At 44.4% G+C, this 26243-nt stretch overlaps 1 protein-coding gene across 1 annotated transcript in view; it reads right to left on the bottom strand.

The window, feature by feature from the left end:
• Positions 1-6062: 6062 nt before the first annotated feature.
• Positions 6063-26243, bottom strand: part of LOC138582858 (heparan sulfate glucosamine 3-O-sulfotransferase 3A1-like) — a 329856-nt gene continuing 309675 nt past the window's right edge. The window contains exon 2 of the mRNA XM_069654547.1: positions 6063-6764. Within this exon, the coding sequence (XP_069510648.1) occupies positions 6143-6764 (622 nt within the window). The 3' untranslated portion in view covers positions 6063-6142. The remainder of the gene's footprint in view (positions 6765-26243) is intronic.

The following is a 26243-nucleotide window of genomic DNA, read 5'->3' on the forward strand; positions in this document are numbered from 1 at the left end:
TGGCCATGCTAAACTACGATGCCAAGATCCTCACATCCATATTGGCTCGCAAGCTGGCCAGAGTGGTGGGATCCATCGTCCATGAAGACCAGAACGGATTTGTGCCTGGGCGCAACACCACTGCTAACCTCAGGAGGCTACAGCATGTAATGGCTGAAACATACGAGAGGGACGAGGACCTGGCGGTGTTGTCGCTCGATGCTATCAAGGCCTTCGACTCCATATACTGGGAATGGATCAGGGAGGTCCTGAGAAGATTTGGCTTTGGAGGGGGCTTCATCAGGTGGATCGAGGTCCTCTATAATTCCCCAATGGCGAGAGTGAAAACGGGAAGAACGGTATCAGCAGCCTGGGAAATACAAAGGGGAACGAGACAGGGGTGTCCGCTATCGCCCATGCTGTACATACTGGGCCTGGAACCGATTGCATTGTACTTCAGGCAGCAGCTTTTTGACGCTGGGATCAAGGTGGGCACTGTACACCACATAATATCTCTATACGCAGACGACGTCCTCCTTTACCTAAGCACTCCCGAGGTTAACGCACCGACAGCACTGGAGGTACTGGATAATTACGCGAAGTACTCGGGGATCCGATTCAGCAGAAGAAAGTCCTCTGCCTTCCCCCTGGCGGGCCTACGCAACATTCCAGAAAGCAAACTTCCAGTGATAGGAATAGGTTGGCAACTGGTCAAGTTCCGTTATCTGGGGATCAACGTAAGCCATAACCCGCTACTCACGCACGAACACAACACTGAGGTCGCCATCATGAGTCTTCGACGCTCTATAAAATTCTGGTCCAAGCTCCCATTGGCCATGGTGGGCAGGGCAGCGATAGTCAAGATGATCGTACTCCCCCGATTCCTATATTTCTTCGTGAACATTTGCCATTACGTTCGACCGCCCTTCTTCAAGAAGCTGGAGGCTATCATCAGGGACTTCCTTTGGGGCCCCCACAGGCACAAACTGTCACTATCTGTTCTCTCCCTGCCACATAAAGAGGGTGGAATAAAGCTGCCGGATCTCCAGTTATACTACCTGGCCGCCCAGCTGAGTCACATAACGAAATGGCTCTCAGACGAATCTTCGGCTGAGACGGAACTACTGAGGCAATCCTCGAACAATGTGATCCCCAAGGAGACCCTGTGGCATCCTACACGGCAATCCCTGGTCACCTCACAACTGATTGACCTGGGAAGGAAGATATGGGCCAGGTCCTGCTACATCAGGAGAGTACAACACCCATATTCTCCGGATAATCCCATCTTAGCAGACACCTGCCGAACGGATGCAGACCTCTCCACGGCAAGGAGGTGGGAAGAAGCCGGCATATACACGTGGGGCGACATGTACGAGGAAGGGGAATTCAGGGACTTTGAATCTCTTAAGGCCGCCGAAGGAATACCCCCGGGCCAGTTCCTCTGGTACCACTGCCTTAAACAGACTGCCAAGAAACAGTGGACCGGCTGGCCGGAGGAACCCTCCCCTGACCCTCTACTTCAGGAAATGCATGACCTCTCGGATGGCTGGAGACCAGTCTCCAGGCTCTACAGCAGACTATGCGACAAACCTAACCCTAAAGGCAAAGATCTGAGAGCGAAATGGGAAGCGGACTTTGGGACCCCGATCACGGATAAAGAATGGGAGAGAGCGCTAATATTTCCCAAAAAAGTGTCCAGGAATACCAGATTCGGTCAGATTCAACTGAACGTCCTGTACAGGACATACATGACCCCTCATAGGGTCGCCTCCTTCAATAAGACATCCTCCCCTGCATGCCCATGGTGTGGGAACGATAAAGCGGACATGATCCACATGTTCTGGACTTGCACTAAGGCGATGACACTATGGTCCAAAGCCAAACAGACTTGCATGGACGCCGGAATGACGAGGTACAAATGGACCCCCGGCGAGTGCCTCCTGGGGAATTACCCCAGACCTAGCAAGTCCAAGCATGCTGTCAGACTAATGGACATCTCATGCATCCTGGCTAAGAGAACAATTGCAAATGGCCTGGAAGACGCCGTCGGGCCCCAGGCATGAACGATGGCTCAAAGAACTCGAGAGATGGACAGTAGCAGAAACCAGGGCCTGGCAAGAAGGAATCACGTCAAGCGGCGAAGCCGAATGCGGCTCCCTGGAATCATGGAAGGCCCTCCTCAGAGACATACGCTTCAGCGCCGACTACAAACCCCCCTGAAATCTCGCAGCATCACACTGACACTATCCCCTGACGCCAGCACTGGAGGGACAGCCCTCATATGCGACCCCCCCTGCATCCTGAAACTCTGGGTCGCAGGCCCTAACCCATCCATCCACTGTAAGTTCGCTGTAACATGAAGACTATTGTTGATTTGTTTGTTCCCTCCCCCTCCCCTGTCCCCCTTGCACCGTCCCCTCCTTTGTTTGAACCACCGTTTGATTTCTCGTTGTATTGCACGTTTTTTTTCCACCAAAGTCAATAAAATACGTTTTTAAAAAAATCAAAATCTAAAGAACTGTTCCTGGTTCTCCAGGTACTGAAAAGCCCTATTATTGAATCCATGCATACAATATATAATGCATGGTGCCAAAGTATCCTCGATGGGTTATGCCAAAAGACACTTGACTATCAGGCGCATATCCAGAATCAGATCAAGGGCCAGAATTATGTTGAAGATCCTAGTGCTCCAATTTTTAATGATACCACCCATGACAATAATCTTTTTTTCCTTTCATGAGATTTCAGAACAAGAAGTTTTGAGTTTTGGCAATTATTGCCAAAATGAAACCCACGTCCTGGAAAATGCAACATTTTTCCTGCAACATTATTTAAAGACTTTGCACTAATATTGAACCCTTGGATTACAAAGTTCATTAACCATTCTTTTTTCGAAGCCTAAGTGCCGGGAGGCATTAAAGTAGCTTGGATTACACCCTTATTGAAAAAAGGAGCCTTGACCCGTTGATTCCAAATAATTATCGACCAATAACAAATCTACCCTTCATACTGAAAATAATCGACAATGTGGCATGCTCCCAGTACCAGGCCTTTGTAGAAACTCAAAATATCCTGGCAAATGAACAATCATGTTTCCGGGCAAACCACGGAACTGAAACGGCTCTTGTAGATCTGAAAACCAACATCTCTGAAATCATAGAAGATGGAAACATGACTTTATTGCTTCCTTTAGATCTATCATGTGCATTTGATTTGGTTGACCACAACCTGCTAGCGGACTGACTAGATAATGTGGGGAAATGCTATCCCATGGTGATTTCATGGCTCAAATCCTTCTTGGGTCCCAGAATGGCATGTGTAGCCAGTGTAGAAGCTCAGTCACAGAAGACACCGTTAACATGTGGTGTCCCCCAGGGATCTTGTTTATCCCCCCTCTTATTCAATATAAATAGTAAATGTCTGTGCGATCTTCTACAATCCCTAGGTGTGAAGTTTGCTAACTATGCAGATGACACCCAGATAGTATTTAAGCTATTTGGGGTCTATAATGAGGACGTTGAAAAGGTAAATAACGTCTTCAAGGAAATTCAGAAATTGATGGCCTTAAACTCCCTGGCACTGAATGACTCGAAGACAGAGTTACTCATCCTTGATACCCCCCACAAGTAAAAAAAATCTTGACTCACAACATAAACGTTTCATGATAAATGGGATTTCTATCCCAGTGTCTGATTCAGTTAAGACTTTGGGGGTCTATTTCGATTCACATCTCTCGTTTCAAAAGCATGTTTCCTACCTGAAATCCTTGTGTTCTTATAATGTACACCTACTATGGCAGATCCGCCGCTATCTATATGGATCTAATAGGGCTTTGATCGTGGCAGCTATAGTTAACACTAAGCTGGACTACTGCCTTCTCCTGGGGACCGCCAAAGGCAATATTAGGAAACTTCAGGTCCTACAAAATGGAGCAGTGCAAGCTGTCTGTGGTCTTGACCATCTTGCTCACGCTCACATCTCAGACTATCGCAGGAAATTACATTGGCTCCCAGTTCAACAACGCATCTAATTTAAAGGTGCTGTTATGGTGTATAAATACCTAAAAGGCAAAGCACCAAGCTATCTTTCCTCCAGAACAAAAAGATCTCCCATTCTTCAAACACTTTGTTCAAATAATAAGGTGCTACTGGAACAACCATGCATTTTCTTGAAAAAGCTGGGTTAAGCGAATTTCAATGCCTGGACCCCATCCCCCTGGAACTTACTCCCATTGGCCATCAAGCGCTGTATCTTCACGCAGCATTTTAGGAAACGATTAAAAACCTTCCTTTTTGAAAATAAATTGAAGTGACATGATTAGTTGAATACAAGCCTGGATGCACCTTCTGGCCGAGTACATGCTGCCTGTGCAGCACTCTGTGTTTTATATTTTGTTCTTGTCTATTTGTGAGCGACCTGAGGCCTTCGGGCGGGTTGGCGCCATACAAAAAATTATTTAGTTAGTAGATAGTTAGGTCAAAGAGAACCCACAGGGCGTGTATTGGGCAGGTAGGGCAAGTAGTATTTGTGAATGGCCATAAAGAATTGCATGGACATTGGCTTTCAAGTTGAATTAAAATCCCAAACTACACCCACAGTTTTTGTGTTCTCCCCCACCTTCCATCTCTACTTATTGTCACTTCCCATGACAATAGTTTTGGCTTATAGGCACTGCTAATAGCCAAATCTACAAATAAATGTCTTGTAATCTCCAGCCTTCAATGGCAGCACGGCCAACGTAAGAGAAAATACTAATTCCAAATTCTATGGAGATCATTTTACTCCTGTGTGCAAATTGTCCAGAATGGACCACTCATGCACACAGGTCCCCTGTTGGCAATTTTCATAATTTGCACTGCGGAATGCAAAAGAAAAGTGTAAAGAGATGGTGGCAACCTCTTAATACCTCTCCTTTACTCTGTTCCGCCCCCTCCCTCCACCTTTAAAAACAATAAATATTCCCTGCAGCGTTGGGAGGGGTCGAAAAAGAGACCCTATGTCTTTATACTTGTATTTATTTGAAGAACAGTGATGTCAATGTCGATCAGAAAGAGATTACAAAAACCCATTTGCAGATGGCAGTGGCAGAGTGAGAGGGGACCAGTGGGTACGGGACAGTGAAGTTAAGTGCAGAGGAGGAGCAGAGAGATCGAGATGGTGAGTAAACAGAGATGTTCTGAGGTGCAAAACCATTTATAACTCTGTAGACTCGGAGAAGGAACATGAAAAGGGAGCAGTTGTGTATGTACAGTCGACCTGCATGTTGTCGTTAGGATGATTTGGTGGAGGATCTGGGCAGGTTGTATACAGTACGGGTAGCAAAGTTGAGGACTTTGTCTAGAGGGAGAAAGGAGTAAAAAATAAGGATATAGAATAGGCTTCAAAAGCAGGCAAGCAGGCAGTCAAGTTTGCTGAGCATGAGGATGGAGATTATTGTTTTTGTACAACGGTTAGTAAGACATGTATACATTTTCAAAATGTTGTAGAGGTTAAAACCACCAGCAAAGGCAGCGCTAGTGATTAAGTGTTGCAGTCCGAGGTCGCTATCAAGGAGGACTCTAAGGTTGCAAGCCTTTTGTAAGGGATCAAGAAGCTCAAGTGGGAATAAAATCGGAAATGGGAGGGTAGAGATGGCATAGAAAGCTAGGTGAAAAATGACTCACATTTTAGAACATTTCAGCATGAGGCAGGGAAGAACCAGCCAGTGGTGAATTGCAGTGAGACAGTTGGTAATCCATTCAGAGATGTCTTGGGTGAAGGAGGGAAAAGAGAAAAATATGGTCATGTTCTCAGCAAAGTGGTGATAGTGAAAGCGAAAGGGTGACATAAGTCTTCTTAGAGCAAACATATAGAAGATGAACAGCAGAGCTCCAAGGACTGATCCAGAGGTTCAAGGACTGATCCAATATTTTACAGACTTCCAAAAGACTTCCAGGTCATGAGGAAATTATCCGCTAAAGATTTACCGAAGCCACCATTTCGTAAACCAATACTTTCTGCACATGTTTTTTCTTTTGAACTTCACAAAGCAGCAACATCTTAATCAACAAACAGTGACACTGACTACGGCAAACATTTTTAAACAAATTTACTCTTCAGTACATTTCCAGTAAATATGATTTTATTCTAGTTATCTTTAAAAATATATATATTATTTTGACTTTCAGTTATCCCAGCCAAAGTTGTGCCCCGTCATTTGATAAAACTTTAGATTGAAGGGCCGGTAGAACTCGCGCAGCCGCTGCACCACTTCCGGGTCAATGTTCGGGTGGGTTCTTCCCTTTGTTTTGCCCAGACAGTGTGGCTTGCTACTCCCTTCTGCCTTTTTCAGGCAAGGGAAGCCTTTGGTTTTGTTAAAATAGAAGTGTTTGTCTGTGATGATCCTCTTGAGCCCCAAGAAGTCCTGAACTTTCCCAAGTTCCCCAGACGGATCAGTGATCAGACTTTCTCCGCTCACAAACAAGATTTGTCCAATGGGAAAGTTCAGGAGCCAGCTCTCCAGGTGCTTGGCATAGATGCCAATTTGGATGGCACTCCATGAGGTGTCGATCAGCCCTGTAGTCCTGTTTTTGAAGGTCAGGTTCTCAAAGGTGGGGATGTCAGGCCGTTTGGACAAAGTCTGGGTGTAGTCTGATATCGCCCTGGTCACTGGATCACGCACCACCACAATGAGCTTTGTTTCGTTAGACATGGCAAAGATGCGTACAGGGGCCTCCTTAGTAACAAAGTAGCTTGGAGTCTTTTCCATGGTGATCTGTCCATCTAGTGTTCTTGGCATCAGCTCTCTGTGAATTTGCAAAAATAAACAGCAAGAGGTTAGTCTCCAGTTTGGTACACCGTGAAAGAATTTGGTTAAGGTACATCTTTTCAGCAGAACTATAGGTACATTACACTCAGGTTTGGTGTATTTAATACATGATTTATAGTTTACATCTATTTATTTCATTCCTTTTCGCCAAATTGAAGCTTTGTTTTTAAGTGTTCTGCAAAATACTTATTTTACTGAAAAAATTAAAAAAATTGGTAGGCTGAATGATTATAAATCTGCAACCAGCTGGCAAATCACGTGCATTACTTTCTTTGGACCATCTCAACCAGTAGAAGCAATGAACACTCTCAGGGCTGTCCTATTAAGTAAATAAAATAAGATGGTGTGTGGATAATGTCTAGGAACAAGTGTTGCACCCCATCTGGCCATTTAGTGAAAAACATCTTTTTGAATGAGATGTGTCAATAAGATCGATTTAATTGTTTTTCTGTTCACAGCTGTTATGTATCTCTTTGCTCTTTATCACACGCCCCCTAAAATCCCTCGCCACTCTTTCCCCTTTCCTCTTTTATGCCCTTCCCCTTTTTAACCCTTTCTTTCTTGCTCGCTGTGTTTTTAGGTCGACCCTATTGGCAAAGACGTTATCCAAACAAGCCAACCTAAAGGCTTGGGCATAAACGACAAAATGCTAATGGGCGATTTGGAAAATAGCAACTCATTTAATTCAACCTTTTTTGACAAACGTGTTATTAAAAGGACCTGTTCACATGTTAGCATTGAACAATCTTGAATGCGTTTCTGGACTGTCCCACTTTGAAGGTTACAATATGTAGAGGATGGGCTCTGGACTGGTCCTGTACCCCTAAATTGTGCCCCGTCATTTGATAAAACTTTAGATTGACTAGATTTTAAAAATAAAAAACCAGGCCAGTTCACCAACATAAAAGTAGGACTAATGTTTGACAGTGGCTGCCAGGATTAACTGCACAAATGTTGTGGGGAAAACAGGGTGGGGGATTGTGGGAGATGATTATTCAAGGCATTTATGCTTGACATAAACTGCTATCATTAGGATTATGTGCTGCAGGAAATAATAAAATACAGCTTTTTAGGTTTAACAGGTGTGCACATTTTATACTCTGCCAGAAACCTTATAGGAAATGGTGCTTTTACTCGGATGTATATTCTAGGCCCGTTGATGAATCTGTTTCACAAGCAGTCGCTTTGGCACTGTCATTTAGGATTACGGCTGTACCTGGATGGTTGGTTATTCGAGCTCGGCCAGTATTGGGCTTTAATTGTAACAGTGAAACTGTCAGTTATCACAGTTATTTAGTATATAAACATTACACTGCTGTGTTGATTTGTAAAACAATTTCTGAGATAGTGTTCAACACTGGTGATCCACGTACCTAAAACCGAGGAGGGGTGTTCTAATGAAAATCCTCTCAGGACGTAGGAGCACAGCACCACATTTAAGGACATTCCGGGAAAAACCAGAATGTGTGGTCACCATACTCCCGCCACCCTTGTTCCACTCAGGCAGTGGTGATTGATCAATCGGGCAATATGACCTCTGTAAGTATGTGTGATGGATGATCCCTTCACTGTACCTGATTAGCAGATTGTTTTGTGAACAATCTGCTAATCAGGTCTACATTTCAGGTTCTCTGATTGGACTTCCCAAACATTTCACGTATAATATGAGGAAGTTAGAAGCAATGTTTGGTAGGTGTCAAGCGGCAGGAGTGCTGGAGACACGTGTAAGCTACCAAAGAGATGTTGTTGCAATCTACATTTAACCCAGTACCATGGAGTATTTTGGGTGCCCGATAATTCCCTCAGTATAAATTGTTGCACTTTTCATTGTTTTTCACTAACTTTGTAACCACTTATAATCTGATTTAAACATGAGAAAAGCTCATTCTTCCCAATGTATGCCTTCGCTATATGAACTTCAAACTGTATGTCGACAGGCAAGAGAACAAACCTTTTGCGGATCAGTGGCCCGCTACATGGGTATGATGTGGGCGAGGCAGGTAACTAGATGGAGACCCCAGAGACATGTCCTACGTAATGTTCATTGAAGCCTTAGGCCTTTCACATACATTGACTGCTTAGGAGTTGTAAGATATGGACTATTCTTAATTCTGCCAAAGGTATGCCCTAGGGCCGGGGTCTCCAACAAGTCGATCGTGCACGACTAGTGGCTTGCCTGAAGCTTTTTACTAATTCGCTCCCAGAGCTGCAGACCCTCGTCTCACTATGCACACAGCTGCCCCCTCCCAAAGCCTCTCCGTGCAAAGTAAATGGCCACAGCTGTTGGCACGGTGAGAGGAGGCGCTGCAGCTTCCTGGATGCATTGTCTTTCACAAGAGCCTTAAGGACCATTTGGGCTCTGATGAGCAAGCACTGCCCTTTCCCGCAGCCAGGCTAAGACACACCCTGCGTCCCTGGACATGTTGTACTATTACCTATCAACCCTGGGTATACTTCAACATAGGTTAAAGTGAGTAATAGAATAAAGCCCCTTTTTAAAAATGGGTTTATATCCATGATGTAAATGAGATTATGTTAATGTCCGTACTCGGTGGTCTGCTGTACGACGTGGCTGGTCTGCTGTACGACGTGGCTGGCAGCAGCCACGTCGTACAGCAGACCACAGAGTACGGACGTTAACATTATAATTTGCCGCAACTGCGAAGACTCCTAATTAAGCATTATTACAATGTACCTGATATGACCGCGTCAGAACGTTCTCATTCATAAGCCTCAGAGGAAGAGCAAGGACTGCTCGCAACACGTGTCAGGCTGTACATTGGTTCTTGCAATAAATCTGCAACTTAAGCAGTATCTGATTGATTATGGTGTTGGCGCAGTGAGACTGGAAAACCTACTTCAGTTCTCTTTTACGTGAAGTGCCAGTGCAAGGAATCCACACACTCTGGTCACCTGCTGCCCTCCTATGATTAATTCCACTAAGCATGCGCAGGGTTCCAAATTTGGCTTCTTTGTGCCCTTTAACTGTTTTTGTATAAAAGAGTACTATTGTAAACCTTGAAATCCAGAAACCTAAATATTTGTACCAATATTTGATACCCTCAGGTGTGGTGCGCATTACAAACAAACAGACAAACAAACAGACAAAGTTAAGTTTGGAATGTGTGTGGTTAAATGTTTAAATTGCTCAGTTAGTTAAAATGATTGATTCACTCTTTCACCATAATGTGATCCTGGGACAATATTTGTATTTCACAGTAAGTTAACTGCCAAAATTGGAGTCCTTCTAAGTATTTAAGTCCTAACTATATGAAACGACCCTTACAAAGTGGCATATTTAATGATACTAGGCACAGAATTGGGTACCCTTATGCTCCTCTTAGTGGCCCCTAATGTTGTCACCTAGAATTACATTATTGTTTCACTGGTGCTCTCTCAGTCCCTCATCACACATGCCCTGAGAAGCCTACACTGACTCCCAGTTAAAAACTGCATTAACTTCAAAGCCCTCGGCATCACTCACAAGTAACTTCATGGACAAGGAGACAAATTCCTCAAAGTCAAAATTAACCGCTACCAAACAGGAAGAAACATGAGATCAAACGACATCCAAATCTAAACGAAAAAAAGGACATTCGGAGGAACCGCATTCTCTCATTTATTAGACAGGGAACTTATTCCCGAAGGAAATAAGAATGAAAGAACATCACCTTACCGTCAGAAAACAACTGAAAACCTGGCTATTCAACTCACTGAGACTAGCATAAAAACGGGCACCTCCCACAAAATACCTGTGGACCCAAGACAATCAAGGGATAGTACGGATCCTGGAAAGAACAATAAATAACCACACTGTACTGACTATTAACAACCCCGCTCTTCTCCAGCATACCTCACACGAACAAATTAGCCAGCCCTACCACACACAAAACACAAAACTGACACATCTGCCAAAAACAAACATCTGCAAACAACCCAGACACTGACGTTGCCCCTTCAGACAAAATAACCCCAGTGTGCATATTCCAAGCACACTCCGAAAGCTGACATGCACAGCCTCTATTTTATCCCTCTACCCTCACTAACATACCCAACCCACTTCTTTTACAGAGCCATGGTGCGTGGTATAAATCAACTTAACATACACTTGATTTAATACGGAGAAATATAGAGTCTCACCAGCAATTCAGTGCACCAGTGATTTGAGTATAGTGCGGCGAATGCGGCAGCACCAACATTCATTTCCTTCCCAACTACCAGTCATTGAAGTTGCTTTGGCCGTCTATAGCTTTGCCATTTTCTATGCTAGGCTACTGAATCTTGCAAAGTATGCCTTCTGCCATTGCCATGGTTTCTAGGAGCTTTAGGTACACAAGAGGTGGGGTGTTGTAATGAAATGTAGTAGTAGCAGGGAGAGCAGAACAAGGTTGCTTTGTTGCACACCAGATTAAAGAGCACTGGTTGATCACATGCACTGTCAGGCTTCCCAATGAATGTCCTGATTCGATTCCTGCCTTCTGATTGTCTTTTTATGAGACATAACCTAATACAAATGAATGATATAAAGATGTTTTTGAAGTTCTTGGTGTGCCATTGAATGCATAGATTTTATCTTTCTGTATAAAGAGAAAATAACTGGTCCTAAAATTATTGGTTCAAATTCCCATGCTTATGAACATCACCACCCTAGAAGCTCACACCTATTGGCAGAGGTGTAGCCGGGATTGTCAAGTGGGGTCTAAACCTAATATAGTTGGGCCCACTGCAGTGACATTAACTTTTGTAAATGCCCACACAGCACTGTTGAGTGGGCAGTTACAGATCTGGGTGGGCCTTGCCCGCTCAGGCCCTACCTTGTCTACACCTCTGCCTATTGGCCCTCATCTACAAGTAGCTCATGCTAACATACATTTTGGAGACGCTAGGGTCTCGGCAAAAGGAGTTATAGCAGAACATAGTGGCAAAGTGTAGTTGGAAGCACTGACTCAGCCAATCCCTTCCAATTCGTTGAAAGCTATGTGCTTTTATCAACACCTTTGGAAGATTAATTACTGCTACCAAATGTTGTTACAATCTACAAAGCACGAAAGTCAAGCAGTTTGTGAGGTTGTAAAATTGTGGGGTAGAAATTTAAAAAAAAGAGTGAACGTGCCACTATGGAAACAAAGAGACGTCAGAGATGCTGAGACACATTAAACTAGTATCGCCCGCTCATCACCCCTCTTCCCTCGAACCAACAAATGTGTCCGTCCAACATGTTTTAAATTCCCAAAGAGCTCTTGGCAACATGGTTCCGCTCGGTGTGCATGCCCCAAGATAGATCAGCGAACCCCGCGCTCACCCCAAACATCTTTTCTACAGGCCGCAGAACACAAGATCCTGTACAGCTGGCTCAGCCCCACCATCCTTATGAGCTCGACACACTGATGACCATCAAACTGGGTCATCATAGCACATATAACTACAGTAGGATGGATCTGGCATAAAATGCTATTTAAAAACACGAGGCAATGATTAAAGCTCTTTTCTATGTAAATCACTCTGCAGCACCTTGGGGCCAGGTACACCCCTCCACATCCAAAGTGAAATAGGACTATACAATTGAAAATTAACTAAGGTAATGGCATATGTTTCCTAAAGCCTCAAGCAGAATGATTTAGAAGGGCATGTATGAGAAAGAATGCATGTTCTGCGTGGTGGCCAGGGAGCAATTAGGAATAAATATAGCATCCAGAACGGAATTCATTCCACTCGTATTAACACTGGATACCTCCCCTAGCCCCATGCAACTCTTTGCCACTGACCCTATGGCCTGGTAAATTGAATGAAATTGCCTCACAGGTTCTTCCACTATTGTATGGCTTCATTATAGCAGAGAACCCTGGAAAATAAACCACTTGACGTCTTTCAATAATTACCCGACAGTGCAATTTGAAGCCACCTCGCGGACAGCCAATAACATCTGGCGGGCAAAGCTGTTAAAACAGGTCGGGGAATGAGGGCCATTCGTCAAAAGCTGGTGATTTGTGAGATCACAAACGAGGTACGTTTGAAGTGCGATGGTAAGGGGGAAAAAACTAATAAGCCCTTCCAAACGGTCAGGTTTTATGCAACTTGCAGTATGTGTGCACGCCTGCCACTGAATGGAATGTCGGGATTAAAGAAAAGCAATACACATGGGGGTTTCCTATACTCCCTTAATATTGAAAGATAAGGCCCATGAGTCATAATTTGAGGAGAGCAGAAATTACATTTGAAAAATGGAAGTTCAAAAGCTCTATATTGGTTTGTACTGGAACGGCAATCACACAGATAGAAATGCATTGATTTTTGCAGGCTAGATCGTTGCTCCAAGTAATTGATCAAACAGGTTGATCGCCCCAGTATCAGTGATAACAGTATATGCTTTCCTCGCTGGGGATATTCTTTCGTTTCAGAAAAAGTGAAGTTTTTTTTGTTTCCTTGTTACTTTAGTCCTGGTCAGGGGCGTTGCTAGGGGGGCTACGGGGGCTATAGCCCCTGATCTTTTGGTTGTAGCTCCGGATAGAATCTCAGGAGCTACAGCCAAAAAACTAGCTAGCCCCGAGTCCCGACAGTTCTGATATTAGCTTAGCCCTGGGTCTTTTCCAGACCTAGCAACTCCCCTGGTCCTGGTAGAAGACGATTCACTGTTCAATGTTTTAGTTAGAACACTTCTTTACTCTTCCTCCACAACCGAGTCAGAATGTCACTCAAACTCGCCCCGCTGCAAGAAGCTCACTGCTTCACGTAAAATTTGATTTCGTATCTATTGCAAGTTCTTTTCTGATCCAAAGAGCATTGTTCCTCCCTGTATACACAGTCAGAGTGGGGCATAAAGGCATAAAATTGCCTCAGGCACCAATGAAATGTGGCCCACAGGTGCAAAAGGCAATTCATTCATTTTGTGACAGACTGTTTGAATAGTACAGGATCTTTTGGAAGAAATGTGATGCAAATTATGCAATTCAAACAACATTTTTAAGCAGTAATGGTCAAAACGACCAACCACATAGTGAAGTAACTCATCAAACGGGCCTGCATTGGCCAAAAACGTGTCACACCTTGACCAAAAAACTGGCCCACACGCGCATTTTGTGTTTTTCATTCGGACATTGCCCCATAGGCCAGTCCAGTCTGCCTGTATATATGAATAAATAAATATATACATACTCACCCGCTTCTTGGTCAACAAAGTGATAGTGATAATTCCTCTTTCGAGGATGCAAAATAAAGCTAGAAAAGTTTGTGTTGTCTGTAAGATGCACTGGAGGACCGTGGCCTGCTTGCCTCACTCTGTGCCATACCAGCGGAGTATAACCATTTTGCATATCAGTCTTATCTTACCTTACGAGCAGCCCAGCCAGCAATACCGGGAACATCTCCTATGAGCAAGAATACCTACAGCAACACCTGGACACATGTTTTGCCTCATTGGTTGTCATTCTTGAGGCGTGGCTGATTTGCAGCCATTTCTCTAGTGATAGAGACCACACAGTCCTCATCGCATTGTCCCCATCCTCCTTGTCTGAGGAGTGATTTCAGAGTCTGAGCAGAAGTACCTGCAAATATGTCACAGCAGCATACCAGGATACAGCCCAGGCCTATCAGGATGTTACTCCTGCTCATGCAGAACCCACTGTAGTCCAGTGGGTGCCCACCCTCCTGAAAAGTGCCTGCATTAATACACACGGATCTAGTTGATGCCAGATGTGCATCCCTGCTGGCCTGCCAGGAGCACACCTTGTCCACCAGCACTTTGACCAGCCCATCATGAGCCTACATGACCCTAAAGCAGCCTGTTCATATTCAGTGGATGCTCACTCCTGTCTTTCTGATCCTATCCACAAATTATCATTTCATCTCAACAGCGGACCATCGCATCCAACCAGGAGTTCACCTCATACCACAAGCGACTCGAAAGTCTCACCAGGAGCCCTTTACATCCTACTTTTTCCTGCCCAGTCCACTGTGACCCAGCCTCAGTACCAACTTTACAAGTAATAGAATGTGTATTCTTAACTCCAGCCAAAAAAAAACAATTTTTCACTTTAGTGAACTTTTAAAGATTCAAAGCTGGATTGATATAACTCCTGCCACACATGTTTCTTGTATCATTTATGGAGTAAATTGGACCTGTCTGTTTTTTCTTCTAAGTCCCTGCTTGAGTCTAGCCCATGCCAAAAAGGCAACTGAGTCAATAAAGACAATGGCAAGCAAAACGCTTTCTCAATCTTCCTACTTCTACTCTACATCCTTTACAACTTATCGAGAACAGAACTGCAAGAGTTATCCTTGGCCTCAAGCCCTAATACCACATCTCTCCAGCGCTGAAATAGCTCCACTGGCTCCCTGTGGCTGCAACGATCAAGTTCAGGATCCTCTGCATAATCCACAAGGCTTCCTGGGGCCGGGGCCTGCACTATCTACAATGCTCTCTTCCCAAACACTCGCCCTCTAGAGTCCTCCGCTTGTCCTCCAACTCTCTGCGGGTGAACCGCTTTCACAAACAGAAATTTGGGGGTAGACATTTATCCTCTGCAGGTGCCTCCCTCTGGAACAGCCTCTCCTTCCTCCTTAGCTCTCCCTCTCCCTTGCTAACCACCTTTCTTTTCTCAAGACCCCCCCTTCTCCCCCTTACTTTGGTCAGATTTTGCTGACTGGTTGCCTGGTTCACCCCCAGAGCCTACAGGTCCCAGGCTCCCCTGCCAGTCTTTCACACTTGCCTCCGGGCTGCTGCACTTTGTCCAGAATTACTGCACTTTCAGTTTATGCTCCATGAGCGGGGCAAACCCTCTACACTTAATCCAGGGCCCTGTTGGACAGTACTCATTTTGTTCCACCCCAGACGTCCCCGTACCCCACACCTTTGTCTGTACTTGTGCATTACCTAAATGTACTTGGACCAGTTAGCTTGGTCGCAACTCAACACTTCATGCACTTGCATTAGGAGAAATGTCGTCAGGCCTTGTATTCTAGTTTCTCTGTGCTGATCATTCGGAATCTTCAAGGCCTAAGAAGGATTACTGTAGTCCCTTGTTCCCTTCCCACCTTCAAGCTATTTGAAGCACTTCACCTGTGTATAAGCACTGTATAAATAAACAATAAATAAATAGGGAATTTTGCACTCAGAAAGGAAAGTCATTTTTGCCCCACATGCTGGGTGACAAAGGTAATTTGCAAAAATGTCTGCATACTGAATCGGAATCTAAAATAACAACCGGAGAGTGAAACTCAATGTGAGACACTGTTTTTTGCAATTATTCTTCGTTCACATTTGTTTGATGTTCCTACTGAGAGCTGTGATTTTAAGCCACACTCTTTGCAAAGCACACGCACAGAAATGAAAAATTTAATTTTGGCCAAAAAAGAAATAAATACCTGTTTCATAGATATGCACACAAAGTAACAAACACGCAGTTAGGACCTAAGAAATGCATTTTTCAAACAAATGTAAAAAATTCAACCTTTGAAATAAATGGAAAATGTTGACTTATTCCCAAGAAAAAACAATAAATAAGGAATCAACGGAACATATCTTTAAAAGGCATCAAGTTTCAAAAGTTTAGAAATTGAGGGGGGCGCTGTTGTGCACGTCGTGAATGCCTGCCTGAGGAGAGAGCTCCGACCCGAGAAAAATCCTTATCAGAATTAATCCTTCAATGTGCGATCCGGACACTGTACGGGCCGGAAATCAGAAGCAGGAAGGTTTGAATAATATCTCCTGAAAAAACTGTACACATCCACCGAGGGATTGCAGAGATATTCGACCCGGAATCCTAAGCGGCTTCAAGGCATGAACACTGCCGGCCAGCAGCTCCATGAAACAACTATGGTGAGCCAAGGGTGTAGAACAATAGAAGGCCGTGTGGGGGAGGTGCGGTATAGCTATAACGCAACACCAACAAACCCGTGATACGGCAGGGAAGAAATACGCATGGCTAAACCCCTGAACAGTACACGCATGGTCACCTGCCTCACAGGGGACCAAGGAGGACCGACGCATGGCGAGGGTGTGGGGTATCCAGGATCAGGGACCGCCACAACAGCAATACCCTTTTGGCACCCTGGTGGAACCTAGGGGAAAGGAAACCCCGGGATACCACCCAGGGGCAGACAGCTGAACATTAATACACGCTGTTGTGCTTACAAGTGCAGGAGGACATAATTGCCCAGCGGCCCCTACCCTCCTGGATTCTCCACACTCGTCAAATCTCACGGCCGCACAACACTACTGGCAGGGGACTGATCCCTACGACACCATGCGGAAGAGGACATCAGACATCAACCACAGCACGTCGGCCTCCTACGCCAGCTGACTCGAGGCGGGGATGAGGCGAGGAGACAGATGGCTCTCCGTCAATTAAGTGAGACGTGATACGGGGGTCCCTGCCCGCATATATACTTGGGAAGGGCGCCGGGAAAACAGCAAGTGTGTGCAGCCCCAGAGGAGAAAGGTTGAGGAATGTGACGTGACAAAGGCCATAAAAGGGGACTTGATATACAGGGCTGCGCTGCCATCATACACACACGGAACTTCTGCTAGGGCGAGCTAAAAGCCCATAGGTACTGGAAATGCCCCACTACTAACTGTTACATCTGGGATGTATGCTGTAACCCTACTACACCCCGACACCCAGGAACTGCTCGCAACTACCTTCCTGCTCAGACACCACTGCTTCGTACACTGAACCAACGTCTGCATCTCTGCAGACCCACTCATGTAATGGTGGGGCACGCTGCTGTGTCTAATGTCAGAACTTTAGAGGGGAACAACCCACATCGCTCCGGTGGTGTTGCAGAAGGTGAGAAGCTGCTAAACGAGCCCAGCGTGGCCTTGAGCAGGTGGGAAGCACACACCATGTGTCAAGAAAGATAGAGGAGAACAGCCCCTCCCTGAACAACAATCCCCCCGGATATAAACATGTGGGAGGACACACTCCACTCCTGAGTGGATAGCTGCACTATATGGGCCGTCACGAGAAGAAGGGCATGGGAGGAAAGAAAACCAGCCCAATGGACTCCTTTGCCAGCTCCCAGCCACATGGGTCGGCCGCAATGGCACTGCACACATTAGACAGTCAGACGGAGGACCCTGTGGATTCCAGAGAAGATCGCCTGATGACGATCGTACAAAACAGATTCCTAGCGGCAAATGTCAAATTAGATGACATAGTTGCAACCATCAGCTCCCTGAAGGCAAGGGTTGAGAAGGAGAGTACACACATTACGAAGGCAGTAAACAGGATAAGCACTAACAAAGACACAATTTCTCAACATAGTCGTGACATAGCACAACTTAAAACCGAGCTACACAAAACGCAAAATAAGTGCGAATATCTCAAATCGAGATCAGGGAGGAATGATATCCGGATTGTTGGAATTTCGGAGTCGTTCTGTAAAGGCCTGGTGGAGAGACATGTGGAAAGCCTTCTGAAAACTCTCCTAGGAGCTGAATCTTTATCGGACCACTTCCTCGTCGAGATAGCCCATCGAACCCTGGCACCGCCTCCGAGGCCAGGCGCACCACCTCGTTCTATAATAGCCCGCGTCCTCAACTATAGGGATAGAGACACAAACCTCCAACTATCTAGAGAAAAAGGAACCCTGCATTACGAGGAAAACAGAATACACATATATCCAGACTTCTCGGCTAACATCCAAACACAGAAAAGATCTTATGAACGTGTTAAGAAACAGCTCTGATTGTGTCACGTACCCTATGCCCTTATCCTCCCGTCGAAAATGAGAATCCAGCATGGGGGCAGAGCTCATTTTTTCGAGAATCCTGCTGAGGCCATGGCGTATGTGGAGGCCTTCTTCCCTCTACCCCCCCAGAGACCGGGTGGCTGATCAGAATGCAGGACCACGACCGGGAGAGAAGAGACAAGATTCTGCAGATTGACACACAATGTGCAGTATATCCTTTGTAATACATGTGAACCTATGTTAAGATGGATAGCCCTGATAAATGATTGTTAGTATCGGGGTTGTGAGCCTCTGTTGAGGGCAGCCAAGTTGCTGTAACAAGTGACCCTCAGGAGTGTCCCACTAGTTAAGGGGATGCCCTCGGGGGAGGTTTTAAGAGTTGAAGGGCAGCATCGTCGAGTTGGGGGAGATGATGCGGGGTGGGGGACGACACAAGAGGGATTGACTAGCTTTATTAAACTATACAGGGGGGTGGGGGGGAGTTGAGACTTTGGGACCCAGTTGGAAGGGTCCGGTTGGTTAAAACTTGTGGTCACGCTGCTGCACACGATACATACCCAGAGATCATGGAGATGAATAGGATTGTAATGCAACGCAGACATGGCACACGCTGGGGCAATGGTTAGCGGGCTGAGGATAACACTCCTTACATGGAATGTCCGCAGCCTCAACAATCAGGCAAAGTCAAAGAAGGTGGGGGCTTATGTGACCCGACACCACCCCCAAGTTGTTATGCTACATGAAACACACGCACTCCAGAAAGTAAACATAGGGATCCTGAGTGACTAGCGGCAACAAAGATACTCTACTGAATACTCAATTCAGGCAAAAGGAGTCCTCACGTTGGTTCACCCCTCCATTGGTTTCCGATTCCTTAAGAGCAAAATTGAACCACCGAGGTGGTATGTCATAGTATGGGGTAGTATTGCTGGAAAGGAAGTTGTGCTTGTAAATACACATGGACCTAACATTGATGACCCTGATTTTTATAGGAATGTAGTACACAAATTAGGCCCGCTAGAGGACAAACAAATACTGTGGTGGGGGGCGATTTTAACACCATTCTTGATATCTCCCTAGACTGTTGTACTACCAAAAATCGAGCTCCCACCAGGGCAGCTGCTACAATACAACAGATCCTATCACAAATGTCCATGGTTGACGCCTGCAGGACATTACACCCACTAAAAAGGCAATGCTCATTCTACTCCTCAGTTCATGACACTGAGTCCCGTATAGACTATTGGCTGGTATCCACTCACCTTACAACTGCGATTAATAATTGTCAGAAACCCGCACTCTTTCAGATCATTCCCCAATATCTCTGGAAATAATCTTAGTTGATGTAAGGCCCCCAGCTATGAGATGGAGGATGCCACGTGAGATCCTCAATGACCCAACTGTTGCAGACGCTTTACATATCAAGGTTTTTTTTTCTTTTATTTACAAGTTAACCATGAGTATATACAGTACACAATAAGCACATGAATCAAAAGAAAACACACAACTTAAGAAGCAATCAATAACACAACTATATACACACCCCACCGACCCCCACCCACCCCAAAAACTTCATCAAGTCAGTACAGCGAGAGAAACTTTCCCCAGATTTTATCAAACAAATCAATCTTCCCCTCTCTCCTGTACAACACCCTTTCCATGTCTGCCAAATTGTGCATTTCATTCATCCATGATCCAATGTCCAAGGTCAAAGTGGTTTTCCAGTTGTGCAAAATTATCTTCTTGCCCATCATGGTCCCCCTGAACAACCATTTTTTCTGACATTGTGTAAGGTCGTCCAATAATTCATCACTTCCCAAGATCACCATATTGAAATCCAAGGCTGGCAGCCCCTCAATCACTCCATCACACACTTGACCAACCTCACTCCAAAACAACCTCACCAACCTACAATCCCACAGCATGTGTTCCAATGTATCGGGTTCATGTACACATCTCCAACAATCCGAACTTCCCAACATCCTCCATATTTTTTTTGGTGACCAATAAATCTGATTAAGAATCTTGATCTGCCTTGACCTCTCTGTGAGGCCCAAAGAGCATAGTTTAACATTCATACACATTCGTTGCCACGAGTCCTCAGAGATATCCAAACCAATCCTCCTACTCCACTCCCCTCGTAGTAAATCGTTACCTCTGTAATTTGACACAATCGCCATGTATACTCTGCTGGCCAATCCCACTTCCCCTCCCATCGCTTTCCTTGTAAACAGATGCAAATTGATCCTCTTCAAAAAGTTGACTTGCCCAATTGCTTTTTTAAGCTTTCTGTAATCCGAAATCCTGATGTTCTCTATTTTAAATCGATGTTGCAACTCACTCGCTGTCATCCAGATATCATCCTTAAATATATCAGAGATAAAGTGAACACCTCCCAGAAACCAATCTGCCCAGAATACAACATTTATCCTAACTGAAGGGTTCATCCAAATCGAGGCTCCAGGATCCTTCAGAATGTTAACTCCCAAAAGACCACACAAATCCCTCCACGAGTTCCTCAAGCATTCAATCAAATGATCTTTTCCACAGGATCGTCTCGAAGTAGAGGTCAGGATATCGAGGTTGAGGACTTCTTTAAAACTAACAGGGGGTCTGTTGACAAGAGTGCAACCCTGTGGGAAACCTTCAAGGTCTGGGTGAGGGGGATCCTAATTTCTAAATCCACAGGATTGTTGAAGTCGGTTAGAACTGAACTGGCAGAGGTGAAGAAATGCCTGAGGGAATTAGAATTACAATATACCACCACTCATGGGGAAAAGACACTAACGGATATTAACAGTCACCTACAGGAGTTCAATAAACTGACAAATATAGGAGCTACTCTACATGGCAACCCCCCTCAGGGCGCGCCGGTATGGCGAGGGAAACAGAGCGGGGCGCTCACTGGCGAATCTACTAAAGACCGAGCAACACCACGCACCAGTCTCCAGCATAGTTGTAGGGGATGGCAGCGTGATCACTAGTGAGGAAGGTATCAATAGGGAGTTTGCTAATTTTTATGCAGAATTAAATACAAACCATGATCTGAAATCAGCTAGCAAAATGATGGAGTATCTGAAAACCATACACAAATTTGCAGAGTACTCAGAATATAGAACCAACAACTCTAAATCCAAAATTTTTCCCCTACCCCCGCCAATAGATGTCCAACTAACACATACTGCCTACAATGGTCACCCACGAAAATAAGGTACCTGGGGATCATTGTGTCAAAAGAAAGAACCTCTTTATATATGGATAATCATGAACCACTGTTAAGCACAATTTCAACCAAACTCCACCTGTGGGCTAAGCTCCCTATCTCACTGATAGGCCGGGTTGCAATCCTAAAAATGGTGGTCCTGCCAAAGCTACTATACATATTCAATAACATACCGATATGGCCAGGTAGGCAGTTATGTGCTGCCCTGAGATCCATAGCCGTAGAGTTTGTCTGGAACGGGGGTACGGCCAGAAAGAAGTGGGAGAAGATGGTTGAGCCATATGACAAGGGGGGCATAGCAGCTCCGGACTTCGAGCTGTACTACCTGACGTCGCAGGCTCAGTTTGCTAGACACTGGTTTGACCCGCTAGATACTGCACCACATATTCCTATAGAGAAACACGCGGCACACCCAACTGATCTATGGTATATTTTATTAAAAACAAAACATAGAGATGAACGCACGTTTCATCGAGTTAGCACAACGGTTCATGCTTGGTCTAAGATCTACAAAAGGCTTCAATTAGAAGCACCATATTACTCTGATGCCCCTCTCTGGAACTTTCCCGGCATTGCTCCCTCATTCGATACGGATATGCAGAGGATATGGGACCCCAACGGGGAATTTAGGATGCAGGACATGTTCCTCAATGGAAAATGTGTTACTTTAGAGGACTTTAATGCTGCGGTGGGAGGGGGTCAGCTACAGGTATTGCAGTACCATTGCATGCAGCTAGCTTTCAAGACTAGATGGCCATTGTTTCCCGATGAGCCTCCATCACATGAATGCCTCATGTCATTATCCTGTCAATCGGGCACTAGTGTCTCTAAACTCTACATGATAATACAAGAACACACACCTGCACTAAACTCGATCAAAGCTTCCTGGGTAATCGACCTGGGAATCACTATAGATGATAAGAAATGGTTGAGATACTGTGAACTGACCAAAAAGGTGTCCATTAATTCAGGCCGCCGGCTGATCCGATTCAAGGTGTTGAACAAATTTCACTACACGCCAACAAAAGTTGCTAAATTTGCTGAAGACTGCTCCAACAGCTGCCAGAAATGCGGGAAAAATGTGCTGACTCATTCCACATGTACAGGAAATGCCCACTCATTTATGGGTTCTGGGGGGAGGTGGCCGAAATATTACAAGAGACAACACAGGTTCCAGCGGACCTCACACCCCAGAAGTACTTGTTTGGGGGCATAGGTAAGATGGCCGAAGTAACCAGAAGACTGTTAAATGTGTCATGCGCAGTGGCCAAGACGTGTATACTTCAGAACTGGAAGAGCCCACACGCACCATGTGTTAACCACTACCTTAAAGAATTGACATATGTTAATGAGTGTGAGGAACATTACGTGATGACACTCCCAAGAGCAAGCAGACCCAAGGACATTTAGGCCCCGGTTAGGGTATATCTATGTGAGTTGGTGTCAGCTGAAGACAGCCCCGCAAGGCCCTGATGTGCATCGAGTCAGTAAAATTGTTTGATGCAATATAAGTTTTAGTAACTCATCTCAGCCATAACTGCTTGTATTGTAATGTGTTGTTGCAATGACATGTACCACAATCAATAAATAACGTTTTTAAAAAAAGTTTTGAAATTGAAAGCATTATGAGGCAAACACTCAGTCGAACTGAACTAGTTCAGGTAGATGCCTCTGTCTACAAATCAAGCCTTAGTCCATGATACAGCAAAGCTTCACAACACTCACTTCAAATATGAACATTCTCTTTAACTATTGTATTGATGTTAGCTGTCTTATATTTCAAATTGATTTTGTAAAGTTTTTTTGTGGAATAAGGTAAGGGTTTGATTTTCTGTCAGATGGAATTTGGTTACAATTGTGCAATGGTTTCTTTGACTGAGTGTTTGTACCATAAAGTTAGCATTTCAATGGTTGAAGACTTTACATTTTGATAGACAGTAGCCTTCATTCAATTTCCATGTTTTCTAGAAATACTGACATTTGAAGCCATTAAAAAATAACAGTACATTACTTGTTTTTTGGTGAGGGGATGCTGGACAAGGAAGGCAAGGAAACTATTCTGTTACAGTTTCAGTGTCAATGGGTTGGAGAGGGAGTTGGGCAAGTTGGATCCTAAATGAAGTAGAAGTGAGTAGTAGAAGGATCTCCCTTTTGATTCCATCAAAATGTTAACAGGTGGCCACGCCTCCTGCTTCCAGTCTTAGTCCCACCCTCTTTTGATATGCTTTGACATAAACTTAATATACATTTAATATAAAAAAGTGATCAACATTTGTTATATCAATTTTATATCTAATGTACATGTTTATAGGCATATATTTGATATAAAGTGGGTATACATTTGATATAAGTGAATATACATTTTATATCAAAATGGTGTAAAGCTGAGAGCATCCAGTGGCGGTATTGTTTGGATGAGGGTTGAGGACGAAGTGAGCTCCTAAAACAGGGACTATGAATCTGGGGTCTTGGAAAGTGATGCAGTGATGGTGCCACAGAGGGGTTCTGCCCGATGTGATAGGAAACAGATGTACATTTTATAGATTATGTCATGATTTTATAATTGGAATGACACAGGCTACAGATTACTATAGATTTGATATACATTTTGATCTAAAAGGACGGACCTAAGGATATGATGGCAGGGGAGGGTCTTACAACCCAGACATATAGCCGTTGTGGTAGGCCTAGGACACATGTGTGCTCTTTCAGCTACCAAGGGGCTATTCAGGAAATGACGATTATGAACAGCTACAGCTACAACGAGGGGAAAACACTCCCTGGAAGACCAGGGGGCTCAGAGGATATTATACACGTAATTCTCTAATTGGGGGTGATGAGGTCGAAGATTTGCAGGACTTGATGGTGGAACGCGAGGCCAGTGAGCTCTGTAAGTACATGCCTAAACTCTCTGTCAGCAGCGAGTCACCGCTCACTGTTATGGTTATGGGGTGGTCTGTTGGAGACTGCATTCAAAATATTCAGGAGCATGTGCCCATAATTGTTGGTAATCTGGAAATGGTGACCAGGAATTGCGATTATGTGGTTTTGGGGCAGCTGCTGGGTGTGGTACCGGGGGATCATCTGCAACCAATGTGGGTTCTGAAGACAGTGGATATGAATCAATGATTCTGCAGGCGTTCATGCCACCAATGAGTGACTTTGACACACTGGAGCATCAGAAAAAACAGAGGGACAAAGTCACTGGCTATCGGACGACCTCTTATCTGGTGGGTATATTTTAAAGCAAGCGTTTGTATTTTGTAGGACATAGGAATTATCTATAGTTTAAACCGTACATTTCAGTTTTGTTTACACCCTCTAACCGCTAAAGTAGACAGTGTTTAAGAGAAACAAGTTGTAGAAGAGACAATCAATATTTACTGTGTTTTTTAAGTTCAAACCAAATAAAAAAATAGCGATAATAGCATGTGTAAGGCATGTGTTTTGCTAATGGACACCGGTAGCATTAAAGATGATACGGTCACATCGGCTGTGACCTGGATTGATATTCTGGGGATACAGCGTTTCATGGCCATTGTGGTGAAAACCTGTTTAAAACAACACCTTCACAGATGGTGCTCAGGACATATAATTGATGTTTGGATATATCTTACACAGATAATTTGCTGTGTAAAATATGTTATATGCTGAGCCCTAAACACCTTGTAGAAATTATGCGAGTGATACAGTCGCTAACACAGCTAAGGGTTGGCATAGTGAGAGAACGATGTGTATATAAAACATTATGGATTTTACAATCAGAGAATAATCCTCTTCTGAAAATTAAGCTATTTAGATAGGGTTGTCGGATATGTGTTGTAATTATCATTGAGAAAACAGTGCACACGTGGGGGGATAAAGTATATAGAAACAGTATGGTAGAGCAACGTGCATGGGGCCCCATAAACTCTCCTATGAGTATTGAGACTGTAGATGTTTTCATATGTATTCATGCTTATTTACAGGAAATAAAACATGGTCATCTGTTGGAAAGCCATCAGTTTAATGTGAAACCCACCATTGGATCTGTACAACAATATTTGCTGGCTTTGCTTAATGAGCATTTGAGTACTATATTATCACGGATGTTGTGTTATCTGGAAGCACCAACCGAGATATAGAGAAGGAAATATAACAATCTTTTATGTATTGCAAACATATGCGTCAATACCAGCCACCCGCTAATGGACAACTACTGGCAAAAGCAACACACAGGGGGTTTTGGTGATTTAAGGTCATTGGTGGGGCCCTCATTGTGAATGAAATGGCCAACCTGCAACAGAGTTTTCACTGCATTAAAAGACACTGACTGTTTGACAGGGAACTTTATGAACTTTTGTCATCCATTTCTCTATTGTGTATGTTTGCTTATCGATGCGGTAAAAGACAGTCTGTCTATGAAGTAATTGCTGATACCACGCATTTTGTAGCCGACAGGATCATTGTACAACATCTGATAACCCAAAAAATTGTGAATAAAATCTGAATGAAAATTGTTGTTTAAAATGTTAATAAAAATGTGTTGTTTTTAACACCTAGTTG

This window comes from Ambystoma mexicanum, chromosome 3q (assembly GCF_040938575.1).
Source record: "Ambystoma mexicanum isolate Mex_15411 chromosome 3q, UKY_AmexF1_1, whole genome shotgun sequence".
Classification (NCBI taxonomy): domain Eukaryota; kingdom Metazoa; phylum Chordata; class Amphibia; order Caudata; family Ambystomatidae; genus Ambystoma; species Ambystoma mexicanum.